The sequence below is a fragment of the Manihot esculenta genome, chromosome 11 (assembly GCF_001659605.2).
Source record: "Manihot esculenta cultivar AM560-2 chromosome 11, M.esculenta_v8, whole genome shotgun sequence".
Taxonomy (NCBI): Eukaryota; Viridiplantae; Streptophyta; class Magnoliopsida; order Malpighiales; family Euphorbiaceae; genus Manihot; species Manihot esculenta.
In genome coordinates, this window is record NC_035171.2 from 32077327 (window position 1) to 32101782 (window position 24456).

Below are 24456 nucleotides of genomic sequence, written 5' to 3' on the forward strand. Positions count from 1 at the left end.
GCATGATTTCTAAAAATAAAAAACTGAAGATTTGATTCTAATTTTTAGAAAGGACCGAATTAAAACCGAAAGCGAACGGCTCTAATAAGACAAGACCATCGTAAATCGCACTTAGATCATACAGTTTGGAACGGAAACTTTCCTATAAACTCATTTATTATTTCACATAAAATGTGATCCAAAATTACATTTGATATTCCCGCATAGGGAAAGCCATATAGATTACAAGATATACAGCCTACATTTTTAATTAAGGAAAGGGGAGATCAAATATTCTATCCAAATATACATCACTCCAATAGATGAAAACAATGCAAGATTTTATGTACCTGGAACCTGATATGGCCACCCAAACCTTACATATCAGCTCATTCAATCTTCTCTATTATTTCCAACCTGGTTTTCCTCTTCCAACCTTTCACTGTGGCAACAAGGTTAATCAACCCAACAATTTGATTTTTAGTATATTCCTGCAACCAACAAGTTATTCTCACATTCAGAATTTCATTTAACCAATCATTTTCAACTATATAAATAACATTTCCACTCTGCAATGCTGTCTTACTGGGTGAGCACGGGCCCAATGCACATACTCGGTTTCCGGAAGGTAGTAAGCCTGCATGAGCACAAAGTGAGAACTGCTGTTAATAAGCACAATAGTAAATTATGTCTAACGGATGCTTATTTAACTGATTTAACCATACAAGTCAAGATGCAAGCCTCTTTTCTAATCTTATATGCACCCATGTAATTACGTTTTAGTGAAGACTGAGCTGAGATAAAATTTGAGAACTTACAAGTGGAAGATGAATTGTAGACAGTTATTTACAAACTATTTGGGGAAAACCATAAATTTACTTTTACACAGTGCTCATTGCTGGTTTGAACATACTATACAATACAATTCATGCCAAAGCACACACTGAAGACATTTTCATTATTACCCTTGTACTACCGTCCGTCTTCCTTTTATTTATTTATTGTTTAGTTTACGTTCTTAACATTTACTATTGGCTATTGCCATGATGTTCCCAGGAATTTGAAAAAAAAAAAAAAAGTAAAAATAACACACTAAATGAAACATGTGCATATGCCAGTGCCATTACTAAAACTTCATCCCTCATTTTGTGTCTATTTTAAAAATTACAGCATCTTTATTTTACCCATTCTTACCTTGATGAAAGTTTCAACTACTTGCAACTTTGGCTTCACATTCACAGAGACAAAATGTTGTAAGCCATTGATCAAAACCTGAAAGGAATAGATAGCATTTTAACAAGCAGCAAAATTAGCAAGGGGAAATCCTCCTACAGTTCAGGGAAGAAGAGGGAAGAAAGAACACCTGAAGATCCAATGACATGAGAGCTCGGCCTTCATCAGTACACTTCTTCACCCGAGAGAGACCTTCAATGAGAGTCTCAGCCACAATTTCGAGACCATATTCTAGGAGGATGTCCTGAACCTAGGAAGAGGGAAAAAAAATATGGTTCAAATGAGTTCAAAAAGAAAATTGCATACTAATGTAGTTAAAAAGGCTTTTCCTCCAAGTCCCCAGCATCACATGAATTCTCAACAGACAAACAAGACTATCAACAAATCCATGTCAGACTAATCGAAGTTAAGAAGTTATTAAGACACAATTTCCCATATGCAAGTTCTCTTGTGCCACGAACAAGCCATTTGTGAAATATATAGCTTGCTGAGGGGGTGAATCAAAGATTTCACAACAATATTTTTGGAGCTCATTCTAAAAAAAAGTGTAAAATATGAGATTTTACTCCCTTTAGGCACGTAGCACTAATTACTTGGGATTAGTGAATCATGCAATTAAAAACATGCAAAGGGGCAAGAAATGTTTCACAAATCACGAACATTGGAAATTGAAATCTATGCAACTTGGCTTGCATAACAGCCATTCAAGAGTTGCCCACTTATTCATCCACCTATTTACAAATGCATGCTTATATCCACAATTCAACGCATCCATTTAATCAAGAAAACAACATAATCTGGAATACAATAAATCTAATGAAAATAACAACCCCCCCCCCCCCAAAAAAAAAAAAAAAAATTTCTAGAATGAATACAAAATTTGACAGGAACTGCCCAATGAATTGCAGCACCACTAATTACCTCCTTGTGGATTCCCCCATGAGCAAGCCTGGTTTTATAGTGCTTAAATTCTCCCAACAACAAATCAACATACCTGACAATATATGTTAGGGAACTAGTCAATTGGTACTATGTATGAATAGTTAATTAATTTGCTAACTTGCTTGCAGCTTGCTAGGAAGATATAAGAAAACTAGTCCAGAAGATAAAAATAAAATATCAAAAGCTAATCGACATGATGATAGGATTTTCATTAATATAGAGACCAAATTAAAGTCATAAGAGTAAATAGATACGATTCAAGCATTTTATTGCAAAGAACAAGGCAGAAAAGGGCAATGACTAATGTCATCAGCAAAAAGTCTCATCCACTATCATGTAATGAAAACTTGGCCCCAAGAAAATTAAACTTGCAAAGAAAGAAAGAAACATACATCAAACACTCAAATAGTTGGACCCATATTTAGGCACTGTGTTTAGTTCAACATCAGCATTTTATGAAACCAAAGATCATGGTAAAGGACAAATGTACTAGCAGCATGGTGGCAGATGACCTAGAGAATAATATTATCCAATAACTAGATTCTTTGCATTTTCTACAGTACAAAGTTAAAAACAAAATTTGATATGTGAAATCATCTATCAGCAAACATTTGAATCTGAGCAAGACAAAATAGAAATCATAAATTTAACGATACAGAAACAATAAAAGCACTGAAACAAACCCGTTATGCTCTAGTCCAAGTTCTTTTACTTCCCATTTAGCATTAGCAATCCGGTCAACATACCTGTTAAAATAAAAAAAGAAAACACCTCCCTAGTAAAGAGTAAAAATAATGTAAACAAAAGAAACAGCCCAGAACATACACTATATGGTAGCACTTCATCATATAAATTCAGTACTGCAATAGAAATTAATAAAAATTAATATAAAGTTGTGTTTTTGGCGGCTTGATTTGCATTCTCCATTTTCAGGTTTGAACTTCTAATGGCCAAATAAGCATGTTTGGCAGCATGGTGTGAGCTGCAGTGTGCTTGAAAGTACAGGTTTGGCAGGCGTGTGCGCGCATATAAAAGGGTCACTATTAGCTTTTTTTTTAAAGCAAAAAAATAAAAGAAGTTTTGAGAAGTGTATGAGACTAGAAATGGAGCTTAAGTCCAAACAAGACATATTATTCCCTTACCCATTAATATGTAAAAGTAGTCTTGCAGTTGTCCTATGTATATGCTCTGTAAGATCTGGTACAGAATCCACCTGTTAAACCATAACTCACATATTAAACACAACAAGAAAAACCCCTTACCAAAAATTCCAGATGTTTCAAATTAAGAATTTATTTCACTTAACAACATAAAAAAACAACAGCATACAGAAAAGGTATAATCCAATCGTCAAACAAATTAAAGGAAGGAAAAACACTTGCCCACTAATTTTTTTTTTATAAAAAAAATGTAGAGGAAAAAAGGCAATGACTTTCTAATACAAGTAACAAAATGGATGGCATAGATGCATCATCATAATTCAATTTCAAGCTTGTTAATTTCTCTCTCTAAGCTCTGTTGAATAACTGGAAAACTAATTTAAAAGGCCAAATAAACACTCTGCAAGCCTCAACAGTCAATAGAAGTGATTCCAAGCTCAAACATCAAATTAGAGAACTAAATGAAGTTGCAAAAGTAAAAGCATTACATTCTGAGGGGTCATCATTTTACCATTACATTAAAATCATGGAATACTTCAGGTAGTAAAATTTGAATTCTCTCTCTGTTTGGGAAACCAAACTCTGATATTTATTTGGAGAACTAAATTGAGCATCTACAGGAAAGCACTACACTCTGAAATGTCATAAATTCTCCATTACATTAGAATAATGGAGTACTTTGGTAGTAATTTCAGTTTGGTACACCTCTCTGCAGGTTTTCTTTTCTGTTTCACTGAAGTATAACAACAATCCAAGCAGTCAACTATTAATTTGCCATCCTGACATCTGAAATATTTATTGCATTCTCAGTTTCTACATTAGAGTATCCATGCCAATTTTGCAACATGCCAAACTACTAAGGCTGTAAGGCAGATAATAATAAATACCCCAAGACATAGTAATAAGAGTGTACCAAGTGTGCATAGAAATCCTCCACAATAGCAGGATTATTTTGAAGAAGCATTGACTGAAGATGGGTTTTGGATCTGCGCAATATTCGAGCAACAAGAGAGATGCTATCAGTAGCTGCACACGTATCCTGCAACACAATGATCACATCATTTATAGGAGCTCTTAATTTCTTATACAGCATGATGTTTCTTTTCTAATTCAAACCATCAAATCTTAATAAAGCATCTCATGGTCCACACATCAACAAGATGCATGATTTCTGTTAAATTTAGGCCAGGCCTAACTCACCCCAAAAGCTAGCTCAAGAGGGAGGAGTGCCTATACCCCATATAAGGGGCACATTACCCCTTTCCACAACCGATGTGGGATTCAACACACCCCTCACGCTCAGAATTTTTACTAGTGCGTGGCACATTTATGGGGCGCCCAACATCGGATGGGAGGCTCTGATGCCATGTTAAATTTGGGCCAGGCCTAACTCACCCCAAAAGCTAGCTCAAGAGGGAGGAGTGCCTATAGCCCATATAAGGGGCAATTTACCTCTTTCCACAACCGACGTGGGATTCAACAATTTCAATACATCCTATGTCAAATACTTTGGTATGAGTATCAGATATGAACTAGCATACTTTCTAAAATTTTCATATATTTTTTATTAATTTGAAAGCATCAAAGTGTTATTTTCTGTCTGAGCATCCTTACCAATAATTAAATTAAAATGAGAAGAAACACAAGCTTCCGTGTCATTGTGTGAATCATGGTTAGCTAATCATGATCACTGATCAACCATGTAGCACGAATTGGGACAAGGTCCCAGATTACAGTACGTCAGTGGTCCAAGATCGCAATGGTGTGAAATCTGGACCTACAGAACTGGGGATCTCATTTCTGTTTTGCATTGGTTTTCAGATATTTTTCCAATATCAACAATACAAATAAGAAGTCAGTTAATGAGGTTTTGACATGAGAAATGAGTAGGGAAAGTGAACAGCAAAGAAGCAGCAGTGATGGTAACAGAAACTGAGATTGTGCCTTGTGGTAGTAGAATACAGGATGGGTGAATGGTAACGGTTAGGTGGAGATGATTGTTAAAAGAGAGGAAAGAGGTACCAGTAAAGAAAATGAGAAAAGAGAACATAAGTGGACTGTACTCTCCGAACTTATTTAGCTAGTTTCTCAGTGGGTATATATGTTCAACTTACTCAGCAGGTAGCCATCTTCCACAGATGTATAGACACAAATAGGAGGAAGGCAACGGACATTTGTCTTAGTACTTGTTTCAATGAAATGGAGATATAAGGATTTTGCCAACAGTTTACAGCTTCTATACTTATCTGCTACCAACTGACAAGACCATATCATGAAAATAAGCAAAGGATTTTATTTAAAATCAGCTATTGCATGATCCTATAATGGTGGCATCATAGCCAACCAACTTACTTTTAACACCAAAAACATACCAGTAAAAAACAGTTGCATTGTTGTAAGAATGCAAAAAGGAAGAGAATAAAGAGGAAAGTAGATTTTTTATTTCTTGGGTTGGGGGGAAGGGGTGGGGGGGAGCTGCTAGCTTGAAGATGAATTAGAACAAAGAAACAAGAGAACAATGATTAGTGTTGAATCCCACATCGGTTGTGGAAAGAGGTAATGTGCCCCTTATATGGGCCATAGGCACTCCTCCCTCTTGAGCTAGCTTTTGGAGTGAGTTAGGCCTGACCCAAATTTAACATGATATCAAAGCCTCCCCATCCGATGTTGGGCCTCCCATAAATGTGTCACGCACCACTAAAAATTCTGGGCGTGAGGGGGGTGTATTGATCCCGCATCGGTTGTGGGAAGGGGTAATGTGCTCCTTATATGGGCCATAGGCACTCCTCCCTCTTGAGCTAGCTTTTGGGTGAGTTAGGCCTGGCCCAAATTTAACAATTAGGAACTCTTGCACATGAGCAGCAAGATTAGAAAATATGTTATTATCCTAGTAATCACTCAGATAAACATAATTGTTCATAAGAATTATCCAGTACCTTCAGACTGAAAGACATGGCTGGTGAATGATTCTGAGGATTAGTAGGTGTTAAATCTGCATGCATATTTGCACTTAAAGATGTGGGCGAAGATGTTGCCTGAGATTTTATCCATTGGTCACAATCCTGTGATATTCTGGATAAGGCCATCTTCAGTCGATCTGGAGAACATTGGAAACACATGCGTTAAGAGTACACTTTAGCTCAACTTGGAGGGAATTTCGTGCAATATAATGATCAATACAAGAAAAACACTTACAATTCACAGAATCAGATGAACCTTTTCCATTTGAGTTGGAGTTTTGTTGACCAAAGGTTTCAAATATAAAGTAGAAAAAAACCTCAAACAACTGGCATATCCCCTGCAATAGAATACTGAATCAGGGAAAATAACTTAGAGAAAATGAACATATCACTAAGACATGTGCGCCAAGCAAATGAAGACAAGCAATAAATTTAGACAATATATAGTAGCATACCTTAAAAAACTCAACATTCACTATTTCTAGTTTCTGCATGAGCCTTGCATATTTGTCCATTGACCTAATATGTATAAACAAATATGGCCAAATTAAATCCATTCACACATAAGCATCTAAAAACAGATTAGTATCACTTTGAAGATGGAGAGCATCTCGCCTTAGAAGACAAATAGATGATCCCGTTTGTGCAGTTATCTCATCATTTTTCCAGTGGACAGAGTTACTTCTTGAATGATTTAGCTTTGAAATTCGACTTGGGAGTTGACTATCCTCATCAATGAAGTCTGCAAGTAGATCTTCATTCTCATCTTCCGAACCAGGAGATCCGTTTGAATGATTGATATCACTACTTTTGGGGGACATCAAATCAGCATGATAACCATCATTCGCATGTCCATCATATTCATTTGAAATTGCGCCATTAAGTGGGGATGAACTATGGCCTTCTCTGGAAGTGTGCATTAATTTTAGGGAAAAGGGATTTCCATTTCTGAGCCAACTTGTAAAACCATTCTTCTCAGCAGTAGGGTCAATCAGATTCAATGGTTTATGAGAATGACGCAATCTGATATTAGTGGGGTCAGCACCTGATGGAACGATCAAGGGTGCCCCATCCCCAACAAGCCCATCAAAACTTATTGTTTTTACAGTATCTGATTGTAATTTCAGCCAATTTTCCTTTTCCAAAACCATTTTAAGTGCCTGAAAAAAGAAAAGAGTAGTTTTTCTTTCATGTTTCTAGCATAATTCCAGTATGTATTACTTTACTACTAAACTAGCAATTCCGAAAATAGATAGCTACCGACTACAACAAGCATGTCAGCCAGAACCCTCAGTTTGCAGTATAATATTCAAAACAATATTGACAACTGCCAAGCATCCAAAAAAACCACAAGAGAAGATGACAACAGCAAAAAGAAAGGTTAGGAAAACCCCTGACAAAAGATGCTCAAAAAATCAATCCATGAGACTAAATATATCAATGTGCCAAAAGAGGTAAAGTTTATCTGCATAACATTTAAACTGGAAAATACATTAACCTGGTAATGACTTACATGAATATTTTGCCGATGAAATGCTACAAAATAATTCTCACAAACAACCTTCAACTTCTGCCTAAACTCCACTGCTTCAACTCCACAGAAGGCTTCACCAGCCAAGACGAATACATTTAAATCTTCATAATTTTTCAAGAACTGGTGAATGCTCATTGAACCAACTGCAGAAGAAGAAAGTAATACTGATACTCGACTCGTTGTAAGCTGCCAAAGATTCTTCCGACCTCTCTGAAGAGTTTGTGAGACAAAAGCGGTAGCATCTTTCCGCAGATGATACCAAGGGGATCCACTGCTTGATGCCCCACTGCTGTCACTCCTAGCCTCATCAACTTGATTATGAGAATCTGAATAACTGGCATTTGTAATTCCCGTATGGTCTGCCTTAGATACAGCAGTAATAGGTTCCTCCGTCATCATGCTGTCCACAGATTTGGAGATAGAACCATTCATTTCTTCAGGATCAGGAGAAATTCCTGAAGCAGAATCAATTTGCTGGGCCTCTCCAGGTTGTTCGGTGTTGCTACATTCCCTTAGCTTCATATTTGATTTTTGGGATGCCCAAACCTGCAACAGAGAAAAAACAAGTTCATGAAGAAAAAAATACCGAAATAAAAGCATGAAAATAGGCAGATCAAGATAAACACCCTCAAACAATAATGTCATATGAACCACACACATATACTATGACCACAACTATACAAGGGATACAAGTAATTAACTTCTGAGGAAAGCAAATTCAATGTGAAAATTTATGCTTGTGCTAATTTTACTAATGTTTTCAAGTTATAATTCTAATTGATCAAAAGGATCTATTTCTTCCCTTAAAATCTTCTCAGTTATAACTTGATGCGTAGATGCTTCAATCACATAAAGAAGAAAGAAGAAGAAGAAGAACACACATCTTTTCATAATATTTGATTTATGAACTTTCGATTGTCCAAATCATCCATGACTTACCTAGAAATGTTTTTTACAGATGAGAACCAACATGCTTAAGAAGTGCTGAATCAAATTGCAGAAGGACGAAAAATGATTATTACCTGTAAGATTCTAGAATAGCATCTTCATGCAGGAAAGATAAGGGCAAAGAAAACAAGCAACAAAAAGACCAGGCGATAGAAAGAACATAATCTTACCTTGTTCTCCAGCTGAAAGATCATGATCTCATGATAGGAACACATCAACCTGAATAAGACGGCTAATGTTCTCAACAAACACTGCCTGAACTTAGAATCAGGTATCTGAATGCATAGATCACTGTAGGTGAGTCTGGAATGAATTGAAATGTAGAAACATGTTATGAAAATGAAACACATGAAAAGTGGAGAAGCTGATAAGTATTCAGCACAGGGATGTTAAATTTAGAAGAAGATACCTGCTATTCTGCTTTTCTACTTCTCGGTCCTGCAAAAGTTAATTAATCAAATTATACAACAATGTTTTTCAATAAGACAGAGGAAACCAAATTCTATAGAATTTTAAGTTTAAAAATGATAAGAAAATAACTAAAGGGAAAAACTCATAAACAAGAGATAACTTCAAACAACCCCAAAGTGTGGATGACATTAACAGAAAGACAGATATTTCAATTTAAAACTACTAACTCTCAATACTCCTGAAATCAACGGACTTGTGAACCTTAATTACATCAGCATACCTCTTGCAAAATATTCTTCAACACAGAGTGAGTTTCTGATAGAACTTCCTGCATAAAGAAGCTCTGTATCTTTTCAGCAAGACCAGAGATATCTCCAATTAAAGCATAAGCATCAACCACCTGTTGGACACAACAAACATTTATCATTTAATTGAGAGTTTGGCACAACTGAAACAGAATAATGTTATTGAGTTTTTTAATTTAATTTTCCAAGAGACTACTGTGGCTTCTAATGTCATTTATTGATAATGGTACTGGGGATTCCCAAGAATCGGTAAAACAATATAAGCCCAACCCAAACATCATCATGGACAGATGGACGTAACATCAACTGCAGAGAAGTTCAGAAATGATAATTAAAGTGGTTTTGACATGTGCATCATAGACCAGCATACACACCAATATGTAAGTTTCAGCACATTCAAGTGATAAGAGATTAAGAAGGTGAGAGGCAAACCTTGTATGACAAGGGAGGAAGTAGTAAGAAAGGGTTTAGCAACACTAGATATTTCTAAACAATTTGATACAGAGTATGCTATCAATTTGTCCTACGGTTGTATCGTATGTTTGAACTAGCAATAAAGTAAACACCCTTCCATTCCCATAAATCCCTATCCATGATAGCCCCAAGACTTTGCTACAATCACGATGCCAAGACTAGTCATTATCAACTGTGCACTAAATTCCCTTGAATTGATAAAATTACTAAAGGGCCTCATAAAAAATGACAGATACAAATATAACAGATGCACCAGAAGACTAAGAATAGAAAAGAGAAATACAGCATATCAACCTAATACTAGAACAGCTAAAAATGCTTCAAAGCAATAATTTTGAGAACATTATGTCTGCATAATTTTGGAAAATGACTAATGATTAACATCACAGCAAAGAAATGATATACTGACAGTTATATAACTCTCTTCCTTGAACTCCTGGCACACTCCTAATAAAAGTGAATCCAGCTTTTGAAGGGTTCTTCCCAACCAAACCTGTATTAATATTAAAACAATTTAAATTATGGGAGAGGGAGAGAGAGAGAGAGAGAGAGAGAGAGGGGGGGGGGGGAAGCAGCTGCTGTTCTGCTATGCATAAGAGCAAATGGATAAGCAGTAAAAGCACAAAAAGTGCATCATCCAATAATGAAGTTCAAGGGGAAATACATCTAAGCGGAAATGAAGTCATTATATCCCAACATAAGCTTTATTAAAATAAAAACAAGAAAAAATTATGATTATTGATGCATTTTGATTTTGAATAATAAATGCATCTCAAATTCTCAATCAAATACTCACCTCAACTCCACGGCTCATCTCCTGTATGGCTGAGAGGTCTGAAAAACTATCTAATAGCTGTAAATATTCAGATAGGACTTGGAATGCCTGAGGAACAATGAAATGTAGTGTATTTAAATAGGATGGACAAAAGTAAACAAAGCAGCAACCCATCAAGTGGAGAAGGCAAATGGAGAATCAAAGGTCAAACATGGTAATCCACAAGCCCACCTTGCAATAATTTCCTTCTTCAACTAAGGATTCAAGAGCTGCTTGCATGTACAATGCATGATGAAGGTCAGATAATATGGGAAGCACATCCTGAAATTGGAAATGACATATATCTATTTAATTGTGCCTGTTTATCAACATGGTTCCAGAGAAAAATAATCAAAGATAAATGGTTCTTCCTGCCATATGATATCCAATGAAGGCCACTATTAGTTTCCCCAAAAGCCAATAACCCAGGGAGAAACGAAGATTTAGATTGTATTCGTATTCTGGTAAATACAAGGATGTAGATGTGTTGCAGTATAGTGTCCAGAAATAGGACATACCAGGAGAGCTTGTTTCTTTTTGGAATAAGAATTTACAATGAGATCCCTCGAGACCTCATTCCTTGATGAGGTTAAGTGCCTTCTTCCATTCTGCAAACCATAGCAGTAACTACAATGAAAGCCAGATCCAGCAAAGAAAGTAGCAGTAACGATGAACATGATGTTAACAAATAACAACAGCATTATTACAAAAAAAAAAATTATTACAGAAGGAAAAAAGATGCATTTATTACAAATATTCTCTTTAATAAGCTCTTTAATCTTTTAAAGAAGATACCATGCACATGCTTACCATGCAGATAACATTCGCAACCTTCAAGTCCTTCTCTAATTCCCTGACCAAATTCATCCCTTTCACTGGCCAAAAGCAAGTAAAAACATCTCATTCAAAAGAAAGGCTATACAATATTCTGAACTTGTTAATAAATTATGGCCATACTAGAAGAGGCGATTGAATTAGGTTAAGAATTGAAAGCAATGTAAGAGAAAGAGTACTGAAGTTGACTTCTATTTTTTCAAGTAAAATATTTCAAAAAAAAAAAAAAAACACAGGAAGACCACCCAAAAACAGAGGAAGCAATAAGCAATGCCCTAAGACTAGTGAATAACACTATAACTGAAATATGCACTTATAGCATGAAAATGCTACTAGTTTTAAGCACAAATCTCACACAGCACTCTCTACTTAGCTGATATCATGATAGCAAATAGAAAAATATAGTGAAAGCAAATGTAATCAAATAATTAAGACTATCAAAATGGCTTGATAAGCAGTAGCATCATACCAACAAACTCTTTTATTACACTGAGAATGTCCAATGCACAATGGGACAAGCAGCTAGCAACAAAAACAAACATTAAAAAAGTTTCACCCTAACTTTAGATAAAATTAAGGCTGGTTGATGCATCAAGGAAATCCAAGAAGATCCAGTTTAGGATTCTATTAATTAGGAACTAGGAAGTTTAGGGCCCTATTATTGTTTAGGAATATTTATAGTTTTATTAGATCTGGAATTTTATTATTTAAGAATTCTATTAGATTTATTTATCATTCCCCTGGTTTGGGTGCGTGTACTATTGCTAATTAGTTACCATTACAACTAGTTATTTTACATTACATCTATGTCTAGGTATTATAACGGATGAGAGATTATTATGATTTTATTTTAACAATTAATAAGATTTGAGAATTTTTTTTCTCTTCTTTATTTGAGAATTTGTTTATCCAGAGCATGTGTTTCTTTATTATTTGAGAATGTGTTTATCTAACTTCTGAGAATTTATTTCTCACTATGTTTCCCTGGTTCAACATCAACTTGGCATTAGAACTTGTTCTATATCAATTTGGAATCAAATTCCCACTCCTTTGTTCTGCTGTTCCACATCAACCAGTAATTTTCCTGTTCCAGGCAAAAATGGAACCAGAAGGTGGTTTTAGTCTGTCCCAATTAGAATTTTGATCAAATCAAACAACTACTAAAATTTAATCCCAGACTAGTTGGGTTCTGCTTAATTAATATTGAGCATTCAAATTTTTTTTCTTAAAAGAAATTCTTTTTTTAAGGGGAACACTGAAATTGGATCAAATCAAACCAGCTGTTTCAGTCCAGTTTCAGTCAATCCAGATTTGAAGGTTTTGGTACCGTTTCAATTCCAAGTTGGATCAGTTCCACTTCCAAACTAGACCATGGCCACCTTTAGATAAAATACAAGGAGTCACAAGAGTATAAAGGTAATCAGAATTTTTTTTTTGTCATAACTGTGGTTGATGATATAATGCAAATACATTATCTAATTAAAGTCATAAAACTTCAGAACAGCTACCTGAAAGGTTATAAGAACTTACCCATTACTTCATGATGCTCCATCACTTGGTGGGATAAACGTTCTGCTACTCTATCCAATTGCGCTAACCTAAGAGCAGCCTACAAATAGAAGGACCAATGTTGATTGTAGTCCATCAATTGCATGAAACATACAAAGAAAATGATGCCTTGTAGAAATAAAACGCAAATAACATACATTTTCCATAGTTTAGTCAGGTAACAAGCTTTGAACGTAAAATCAACAATGTTTCTTTACATGTGATGCGAGATTCAACAATTTGACAGAGGCTTGTATATGTAATACATGCGAAAAAGAATATATATATGCATCCCTTATAAGAACATAAACATCATTACAGCCATCCATTAGGCATATAAAAATATTGAAATCTTTAAAATATTGAAAATTTTCCATTAGAAGCAGCAATACCTGTTTCTCAAAATAGCCTGCGTCATTTTCTTCAGATGGAATATGCTCTAAAATGTGTCTAATTGGATCAAAATCCTGCATAACAGTTGTGCAATAATATTTTAGAAAATCAACTCAAAAGTTGATGAACAAAAGAATCTTAAAATAGATGCAACTGCTCGTGGGTGATGAAGAAGAAACAAATACCATAAGCATTTATGCACTAGTTATATGGCCACCTATTTAACTACCTTAAAAGAAAAGGTGAAACAGAAAAAATATGCTGACATATAAGAGAGAGAGAGAGAGAATAATTATTAAAATCCTCATGCATTGATGTTATCCAACATAATATACTATGTTGATCTTGTCATCCGTAAAAGTAAAAAATGAATCCAGCTGCCTCACAAACAAACAATAAAATTTCCTAATACCTTTCAGGCACCTAGACAAGCAAGGACACCAAAATCCGAATTACCAAGTGAACTCATCCTACTCTATGAAGTGGGAGACTACTGTGTGTTGGCATGTCCATTGTCTGAAACAGCCTAAGCCACAATATATATTGGGTGCAAACCAAACCATATGAATTTCAATCATAGATGAATGAACTCAGAGACTGAAATTTTTGTTTAACAACCCAAATCATGCGTACCGGAGGAAGCTCAAATAACGACTATGCTTAAGTTGCCTGAAATACAGGACACATAATTACTGGCAAAGGTGCAGAAATGGATTACTTTATAGTTTATACTCTTGGTATGAATTAATGGAAGTAGATTAGTTTTTTCAATAATTTTGATACAAATTATGCCTCTATATGACAGCATAAACAGCATGCAGAGAGAACCGGCGGCTGCCAGGTATTATAAGTATAAACTTACAAGATGGCTGCACACATAAGGATCATGAGTTCAGAAACTATTAAGTTCTCCATATCACAAGTTTGGCAAACATAATTGAAACAAGTAATATGTAACATAATTCCTCCTTACCTTGAAATTCCCACTTTTTTCCTTCTCTGGATGCATAGAAAGATTACATGGAAACAAAGAACAGCCAACCCATCTATAAATGAAAACCTGCTTATGAAATCTAAGATTTCATGCGCATCCAGAAAGCCATGTTCAATCTACAAAGATACAAAGAAAAACCATCTTTCTCTAATGTGATTATAAGCAACACGCTAATTGATATTATCAGTTAAGGTTGGTTTTCTTTTCTGCACTGGGGTTCCATTGTGCCAAGGGTATTTTTAATACTTTCTTACTTCTTTTCTACAATGGTATCATATATTATCATTTACGAGTTCTTTTTAAACTTTAACCTCACCTCAACTTTTCTTTCTACATAAGTTAAAGATTCTGGATGGTCAAGATCTCATCAAACTTCAGAAAGTGTTTTTTTTCTCCTTAAATTATCAAGCATACCTAAAAGAGTAAAGCTAATGGTATTACAAAATGTTAAATTCTGTCAAGGATTCAGATAATTCTAAATGAAATGATTCTCTTGTATTACATAAAGAAACATGACATGATGACAACATATGGATAGTGATGCTCCTTCAATAATACTATAAATAAAAGACAACCTTTATACTAACGAACTGTGTCATTGTTAATGAGAATATTATTGACATATAAGATGCCTTGACTCCTAAATTTTAAATGATAACACAAAGAGAGAAAAAAAAAAAAACCAAATATAAATCACTACAGATTTATATCAAGCAGAAACCTCTTTATAGAAGTCCTCTTCTAGTTCCTCCACCACTTGACCCTGTGATCTGCTCCCATATATTGAGAGTAATTCTTCAGAACTTGATGGAAGACTAAATCGCTGATGAGGAGGCAGTCCAGCAAGAACACGTGCAACTGCGGCAGCAGCTGCAGCTCGTGCAGGAACCTATTAAAGGAAAACAAGTCACGTCAGGATATTGCTAACTTTGTCAGCGTCAGACTAGAGTTGCATAAGTTGATTAAGGACGTAATTGACAATTGGAAAAAATCATCATAGTACCCACACAATCATCTAAACTGTTAAACTGTGAACATAAACTTAGATGCATCAAGTCTAAGCCGTTGCAAATACAGGGTCGAAAACCCACAAGCATCAAAACAAAACCAAAAAGACCCTCAATTGCAGCATAATCCAAATGCAAAATTTCACGAACTCAACTCACATCTTGTCAGAGTTAAGATCTCATTCACAAAATTCTACTAAATATAGCAACCAGAAAAACGCCCTAAAATTGATCAATTTCCAGATAAACTTACCTCGACTAAGGTTTCTAATAAAATGACAACACAATTTACTGGGTGATTTCCACGAGACTTTAGAATGAAATAAAACAGAAAAAAAGAAAAAACAAGACTAGTGAATAAGAAAACCCAGATTAAAAAGAAAAAACTCCTATCAGTGGCACTTTGAGAATTTTTTGAGTGCTAAGAACCTACTTAATGAAGTTCTAAAAGCTCTAATCAGAGAGCAGTCCAAAAAAATCAGGATTAAAAAATAAATAAATATAGCTAATCAAAATCCCACATATGCTGATTAACTAAATTAGACCAAAACGAAACTACATTTCTTCCGCAAACAATTTACCTCAGGGCGATCAGAGGTGGAAGGCAAGAGACCAAGCGATCTAGCGGAACGAACAGAACTTAAAATCTTCGTACCAACCTTGGACAAATCCATCCCACCTCCTTGGAACAACAAAAAGGGAACCAAAAAGAAAACCCTAGAGCTCTCAAATCCACCGACACCAGCTTCGTTCAAATCACCATTGAGTAGAAACGGATTCCCAAAGACGGTACCGAAAGGGAAGAGATTGGGCTGCTGCATTTCAGCTCAGGATTGCGAGATCAAGCATCAGGAGTATCCCCATTGAATCGTTTATTGAGATCTGATATGAGTTTTTGCAGGTGCTTTTTTTTCTCTGTGCTTTGGGAGTTTTGGGACAGAAGTAAGTGTCTTTGATTTTGATATACCGTGTTTGGATGGTTGATTACTTCAGAGCTGTCACTGACTTTAGTTTTTTAGAGCTAGCTAAAAATAAAAATAAAGCTGCTTTTTACAGTAATATTATTTTTTTTATTTACAGTTTAATGAATTTTAAGACTAAAAAAAGTAAAAAAACTTCAAAAATTTTAAACTAAATTTTAATAACTCTATGTCACGTTTGGGATAATTTTTAGACGGTAAGAATTAAAGAAATGAAAAAATATATATATATATTTTCCTTCCTATGTTTTTTTTCCCTTCCTATGGAGAAAAATGACTCGGAATATTAAAATAAGTATTGAATATAATTTCCATTATTTACTGTTTATTTTCTTTCTAATCTTAAATTTAAATTAATAATCATAAAATAAAATATAGTTTTTGTTTTTTGTTATTTACTTTCAATCTCTTGGTTTTTCAAGTGTGGTGTGTATTTATTTATTTTCTATTATTTTCATATATACAAACATGATGTCTAAACTATAATTAAAAGATATTTCTTTCAATAATAATGCAAATCACATGTGTTTTATCAGAGTTAAAATTTAGTCGGTTATTTCAATAATAATGCAAATTACATATATTTCATTAGAGTTAGGATTGTTCATGATCTATATAAGGGGCACATTGCCCATTTTCTAAATCGATGCAGTTTGCTTTTCGTATGAAAATCCTTTATAGAAAATCTAAAAGGATCAAATTCAATAGAAACCATATTATTGATAGTAAATTTACGTATCAAAATAAGGTTTTTAATTAATTTAGGAACATATAAAATATTGGTGAGCTTTAATAAAGGGTTGGTATGAGTTAGAGAAGTATTACAATAACTACAAATTGGAATTATACTACCATTGCCAACAATTATTCCTTTATTATTGGCTCAAAATTATAGTAAGACGTGAGAGTACCTGGAGTGGCAGTCATGTGTAATATAGCTCCAGTGTCCATATACCAATTTTCTTATGACTGTTTCAGAAAAGGAGTGTTCATTGTCTGATCAATGTTAGTAGGAGCATAAACACTTGAAGTCGGAGTGGCGGTGTAGAAAGATTGAGGTGGTCGAGCACTTAACACCCCTACTGCCTGTCCACTGGTGGTTGTTGAGTACCCCAAGGAGTGTGGGATAAGGGGCATTGAGGTATCGCCCTAGGTTGAGGATACCATCCAACTAAAGGAGGATAATTCCAAAACTGTTATTGTAAAGTCAGCTGCCTGCTTGGAATTCAATCCCACATCTGCAGATTACAGTAACTCGGAATTGTATATAATAGCTAGCACAAAACTACTAAATAACTTGGGTTAACTATTTTGGGCCAAGTAGAAAATGGGTTCAAAAGTTATTTGAGTCAGTTTGGGCCGGACTGTTTCAATTGGTATCAGAGCTACCCTAGGTCAGACAAATTGTGCGGAACTAGTGGACCTGCGAGGAAAGGGCTACTCGTATGAGACGAGGTGGAGCTGCCCGAGGTACTAGCGAACCATAATACTCAAGGGACCAATCTTGGTTTAGCAATTGTACCCGATTCAGTTGCGACGAAGATGTCGCAAATTTAGCAGGGGAGAGTGTAAAAGTCAGCTATCTGCTTGAAATTCAATCTCACATCGACAGATTATGGTAAATCGAAATTGTATATAATTGTAATACCCGGCTAGATTCCGGCATCGGAATCCCTACCTTCCGACGGAATCTCCATTGGAATCTAATATTCTGAAGATGCCAGAGTCTTCTAGAAGGGTAAAATGTGTTTCTAAAATGTTTTTACATGATTTTATAGTTTGTTTAAATGGAAAAGAAATGAGTTTTGAAAAGAATAGGCCAAGGAGGAAGGACCCAGGTTCGGCCGCCGAAAACAGGGCTGTTTCGGGAGTGCTTTAGGCCTCCGAAGGCTTTGAGGGAAGAAACCAGGTTCGGCCGTCGAACCTCAAGTTCGGCCGCCGAACATGGGATAGTTTAGGGGGCACGTTAGGTTGCCGAAGGTGGTGAAGTTGTGGAAGCAGCTTAGGCTACCGAAGGTGGGTGACCGGCCACCTATAAAAGGCCCCTCAGACCGAAAATGGGCGAGTTTTCTCCCCATTCTCGAGCTAAGGTGAGTTCATGTCCTCCTTTGGTCGATTTCATGTTCTTTCTTCAGATCTTTCAAGTTTTAACTAGTTTAGCTTGGGTTTTGAAGTATCAAAGCTTAAGACCAAGTTTTGGGAGCTTGGGGACCCAAGGGGTTGTTTCCTCCTATCTCCGAGTTAGGGACTACACCAACCCTCGATCTTCCAGAGGTAAGTGTGGATCTTTGCTTTCCTTTATGTTTAAAGAAGCTTTAAGAAGTTTTGATGCATGGGTAGAATAGATGTGCATGTTTAGGTTTATGTGGGTTTTATGCTTAATGTATGTTTATGTAATACCCGGCTCGAGTCCGGCATCGGAATTCCTGTAGTCCGGTGGAATCTCGAGTGTCGGAACCCTCGAGAAGGGTAAGACATATGTTTTCATGTGTTTTTCAGAGTTTTGCATGTTTTCACATGGTAAATGAAATGAGTTTTGAGAGAAAAGCAACAAGGGAGAAATGCAAAGGTTCGGCCGCCGAAGGTCACTTTCGGCCGCCGAACATTGCATGGTTTCGGAGTCACGTTCGGCTGCCGAAGGTGGTATGGCCAGCCACCTATAAAAGGGCCAAGGGTCGGTGGAGAGAAGCTATTTCTCCTCCACTTGCAGCCAGAGGTGAGTTCCAGCCTCTCTCAAGTTGACTTTCATGTTTTTCATGTTTTTCACCAAATCTTCCAAGGGTTTTAAGGGTTTTGGTGTGTTTTGAAGGTTTTGAGCAAACATAGCAAGTTTGGAAGTTTGGAGCTTTGGAAGAGCTTTTCTTCATATCTCCACGTTAGGATCACTCATCCTCAAGTTCTTAAGGAGGTAAGGGTGGATCCTGAACTTCTTTGATGATTTTTGAAGGTTTTATGGAAGTTTGATGGGTAGTATGCATGATTAGGTTTAGGTGCGGTTTTTGGGAGATTGTTATGTTTAAGCATGTTTAAGTGTTGTTTGTATGTGTCTTGGGGTGATAAGTGAGGTTTAGGCCCTTTTATGCATGTTTTTATGGTATGTGCTAGTTGGGAGTAGTTGATATGCATGTTGGGTAAGTTTTGGGTGAGTTTTGCATGAAACAGAGCAGGTTTCTGCCCAACGGGCAAAACCAGGTTCGGCCGCCGAAGGAAGGTTCGGCCGCCGAACCCCTTGTGGAGGCAGTTTCGGCTGCCAAAGCTTGCCCCCGAAACTTGGGACTTTCGTCTCTGGAGGCAAGGTTCGGCCGCCGAAAGTGCCGCCGAAGGTTGAGTTTCGTCTCTAGATGAGACTTTCGGCTGCCGAAGGTGCCGCCGAACATGCATGAGTTTCGTCTCTGGAGAGGGGTTTCGGCCGCCGAACATGCCGCCGAAAGTGCCCTGTCCAGCTTTCTTTTGCATGTTTTATGTGAGTATTTGGGGATCGTTTAGAGGGTTTTTAGGGAGTTTTAGAGAGATGTTCTTGAGTTAGTTTGGTCCCTCATTTGCGTCCACCTGTGTAGGAACGGACCAGAGGAACCCCAGAGAGCAGCAGTGAGCACTGTTTCAGAACCTGCAGAGGTAGTACAGAGTCAGCCAGAGGTGAGTGGAACTTCTTTTTTTAGAACTAAACTAATTTTGAGCATATATCATGCATCATAATGAGTCTAGTAGGATGCTTGCATTAGTTTCACGAATATGCTGCATTGCATATACGATGCGTATGAGGCTGTGGATAGACCAAGGCGACTCCAATAGCCCAAGCTCTGTTATAAGACCTGGCCGGGCCAGGCAGCCATCTGTAGGTAAGACCTGACTAGAGCAGGCAGCAGAGATAGTAAGACCTGGCTGGGCCAGGCAGGCAGAGTTGATAAGACCTGGCTGGGCCAGGCAGATTGAGGTTGTAAGACCTGGCTAGGCCAGGCATCCTTGTAGTATTGGGATTTTTGGTGGTCATGTCTATCCCTGAGATGATGTGCTGTTGTGCATGCCATGAGATCATGCTTTTCAGATTATATTTTATAGTTCTGCTCATTGGGCTTGTATAGCTCATCCCTCTCCCCTAACCCCAGTTGTGCAGGTTCAGAGTTATGTAATAGCTAGTGTGGACATGTAATTGTAAAGAGATGTATAGTGTGTAGTTTTGTGCTTGACTTATAAGAGTTGTAATCCCTTTTTGTAAACACATGATCAGTTTATGTATGTTTCTTTTATTGTTAATGAATATGAGAAAACCAGGCTTACCAGTATGAGTTATATCCGCCTTGAGTGGGGATAAAATAGTAGAGAGATAGTGCATGCACAGGTTAAGCCCTGGAGAAAAGTAAAGTTTTAATGGTTTGACAGAAAATGTATGATCATGAATGGGATTTCACAGGTACACAGACAGTATAGCAGGCTTACTACGGGTCCCGGCGACCTTAAGTCGATCTGGATCCTAGTGCCGGTAGCAGTTCGGTTTCCGGGCTGTTACAGTTTATGTGATGTTATGTTGGGAAGTTTAAGTTAGTTTATGCTCTATATGCTGGAGGGAGTGTGTATGCATGCTTGGGGGAGAGCATGTGAGGTTTTGGGTTGTTTTGGAAGGTTTGGAGGTTGTTTGTGATGAGGAGGCTGAGTTCTGCCCTTCAGGAATAACTCAGGTTCGGCCGCCGAAGGGACTTTCGGCCGCCGAACCTGCCTGTGGTGGCTTATTGTGGCTGCCGAACCCTGCCTCCGAAAGTTGGACTTTCGGCTCTGGAAGGGAGTTTCGGCCGCCGAAGGTGCCGCCGAACATGCATGAGTTTCGGATCTGGAAGGAACCTTTGGCCTCCGAAGGTGCCGCCGAAGGTGCATAGCTTTCGGATCTGGAGGGACTTTCGGCCGCCGAACCTACCGCCGAAAGTGCCCTGTCCAGCCTTTTCATAGTTGTTTTCTATGCATGTTTTGAGGTTGTTTTAGGGGGTTTTTTGGGAGTTGTTTATGAGTTATTTAGAGTGTGTTTGACACCTTATTCTAGTCCACCTGTGTAGGATCGGATCCGAAGGACCGAGGAGGCCAACAGTGTTAGCTGTTGCAGAGTCGGTCCAGCGTCTGCCAGAGGTGAGTAGAATGACTCTTTATGTTTCAAAGCAATTAATGAAAGTTTTAGCATGATTCACGCATCATGAATGCCATGAGATATATTAGGGTGTTTGCATTAGAATTCACGAATATGTTGCATTGCATAATTTAATGTTGATGTGGATGGGTGTTGAATGATCCATTAGCCCTCGTATGATGATAGGATATGATATGATATGGTAGGGTATGTATGACCAGTGAGACCCATTCTACGCCCCTGGTACTATGTAAGAAAAAGACTAGTGAGGCCCATACTACGCCCCTAGCATATTGGAATGTTATATTATGTTACGTAAGAGAAAGACCAGTGAGGCCCATGCTACGCTCCTGGCACTATTGGAATGTGTGGAGAGCTATTGGTGACAAGTCCATCCTTGATGTGATTTGTTTGTGATGTGATGCATTCCATGAAAGCATGAATTTTAATATAATATTTTTACTATTCTGCTCATTGGGCTCTAGTAGCTCACCCCATTCCCTTAATCCCCCAGGTCTGCAGGTATGGGATAAATCAGGAAGTCAACAAGAGTAAAGTCATGTTTTATGTAATAACTAGTTGTGGACATGAAAAGACATTGTAATGTAAAGTATAGTAATGTGATGTAATGTAAAGAATTGTATTGAGGATAGAATTGTGCTTGGCCCTAGTATATGTTAATCCCTTTTAGATACATGATCTTTTAATGAAAGGTTTTAATGATGTTTATGTAAACCAAGCTTAATGTATGATATATTACCCCATTGGAGCATTTGATGAGGGCTCCAGTGTGGGGTTTTATGGTTATGAGTTATGCATGCACAGGTTGAGCTTGGTAAATGAAAGAAAAAGTTTGAATTTTATGTATATGTTTGATCATGTATGGGATTTAACAGGTATACAGGATGTATGTTAGGCTTGCTACGGGTCCCGGCGGCCTTATGCCGATCTGGATCCTAGCACCGGTAGCGGTCCGGTTTCCGGGTCGTTACAATAATAACTAGCACGAAACTACTAAATAACTTAGTTTAACCATTTTGAGCTAAGTGGAAAATGGGTCCAAAAGTTATTTGAGTCAGTTTGGGTTGACCTGTTTTAATTGGTATCAAAACCACCCTGAGTTAGACAAATTACGCGGAGCTAGTGGGACTGCAAGGAAAGGGCTACCCGTGTGAGACGAGGTGGAGCCGCCCGAGGTACTAGTAAACCACAATACCCAAAGATCCGGTCCTGATTTAGCAATTGTACCAAATTCAGTTGCGATGAAAACGTCGCAAATTTAGCAGGGGAGAGTGTTAAAGCCAGCTGCCTGCTTGGAATTCAATCCCACATCGGCAGATTACGATAATAGGAATTGTATATAATAGCTAGTACGAAACTACTAAATAATTTGAGTTAACCATTTTAGGTCAAAAATTGGTCTAAAAGTTATTAGAGTCAGTTTCGGTCGAGTTATTTCAGTTATTGTTGTTGGAATCATTGTTGAGGATGGCGATTGTCGCGTCATCTATTCTGATGTTGCTGATTATGGTTCTGCTGGTTACCACGATTTTTATCAGGTTGTTTCTTGCCCTTATTTGTTGAATTATTGGTTGGAGCATTCTTTTGTTGTCCACCAGCATTGTCAATATTGTTAATAGAATTTATTAACAAGGCAAAATTTGAACCTGCTTCAATTTTTGCCCGTTTGGCTTTGGTGATCTCTTCCAATAGTAATATAGACCGTGCTTGGGCGAACGTCGGCAGAAGAGACTTATTATGAACCACTATTACAAAGCCATCATATGCATCGGTCAAACCAGTGAGTAGGCATAAAACCATTCTCTGATCAGAAACCTCAGCTCCAACATTAGATAATTAATCAGCTAAAACCTTGAGACGACGAGTATATGCCTTTGTATTACAAAAATCACGCAAATTGGTATTTATGAATTCAAACTCTAAATAAATGGCTTTAGAGGTTTTGTTGTTTTGAAACAAATTTGCTAATCGGTTTTAATTTTCAGCAATCGTATCATCTCGATTAATATTAGTATTTAAGAGATTGTTAAAGATAATCCCATAAATCCATTGATGAACAATATTGTCAATTTGATCCCATTGAGCCTGGTCAATTGGATTTTGGTCACCGAAACAATAACTGTAGATGAGGGTAGCTTTAGCATGGATTATAAATAACGTTGTTCAATTATTGAATTAAGCAGACTCATAATCCAGCGTGAGAGGAATAACTGCCTTAATATTGATGATCGTAGTAGCTAGATGAATTTTATTGGCCATTACGAATAATGAAGAGAAAAAAAAAGAAAACTATAAAAGAAGAAGAGAATAGAAAGGGTATAGTTCAGCTTTGATACCATAAAAAAAGATACATTTCTCGATTTAAATCTTTGTAAACCAAACTATTATATAATACAAAAAAATATAATTTTAGAATAAAATATCAGCAATTGTCTAAATAAGAATATTAATTATTACAAATTAAAAACTAACTAAATATATAAAAAAATTATGCTCAACTAATTTAGAAAATAATTATAAAATATTAAATTGATATGCTATCACTTCTAGGAAGATTTGGAATCGGTACTCCTTTGTATTTCAATTGGTCTCTCAATCATGCATGGCTTTTGGGCTGTGTATATGTTGCAGGCCTTTCAGGACCGACATGTTCTAACTTGGGTAAATTTATTGGGCTGTATTTACCATGATTATTGTTAGAAAAATATGTTTCTTTTTCAAATATATTCTAAAGTATTTTGTAATAGTTTAAGTAATATTATTGTTAGCTGTCAACCTCAGTTCCAAGATGGCAATGGTGTTTCCG

At 36.8% G+C, this 24456-nt stretch overlaps 1 protein-coding gene across 1 annotated transcript; it reads right to left on the bottom strand.

Moving 5' to 3' along the window:
* Positions 1–124: 124 nt before the first annotated feature.
* LOC110626392 (syndetin) lies at positions 125–16527 on the bottom strand. Its single transcript, XM_021772240.2, has 25 exons — positions 16118–16527; positions 15251–15418; positions 13535–13609; positions 13125–13203; positions 11571–11635; positions 11279–11368; positions 10953–11042; positions 10743–10829; positions 10356–10439; positions 9448–9567; positions 9166–9194; positions 8927–9059; positions 7788–8354; positions 6890–7434; positions 6730–6793; positions 6510–6612; positions 6251–6411; positions 4228–4353; positions 3297–3367; positions 2838–2900; positions 2134–2206; positions 1343–1462; positions 1174–1251; positions 566–616; positions 125–470 (listed from the first exon to the last, which is right to left on the bottom strand). The coding sequence occupies exons 1-25, from the start codon at positions 16355–16357 to the stop codon at positions 369–371; spliced, it is 3384 nt and encodes a 1127-aa protein (XP_021627932.1). The 5' UTR covers positions 16358–16527; the 3' UTR covers positions 125–368.
* Between the last annotated feature and the right edge of the window lie 7929 nt (positions 16528–24456).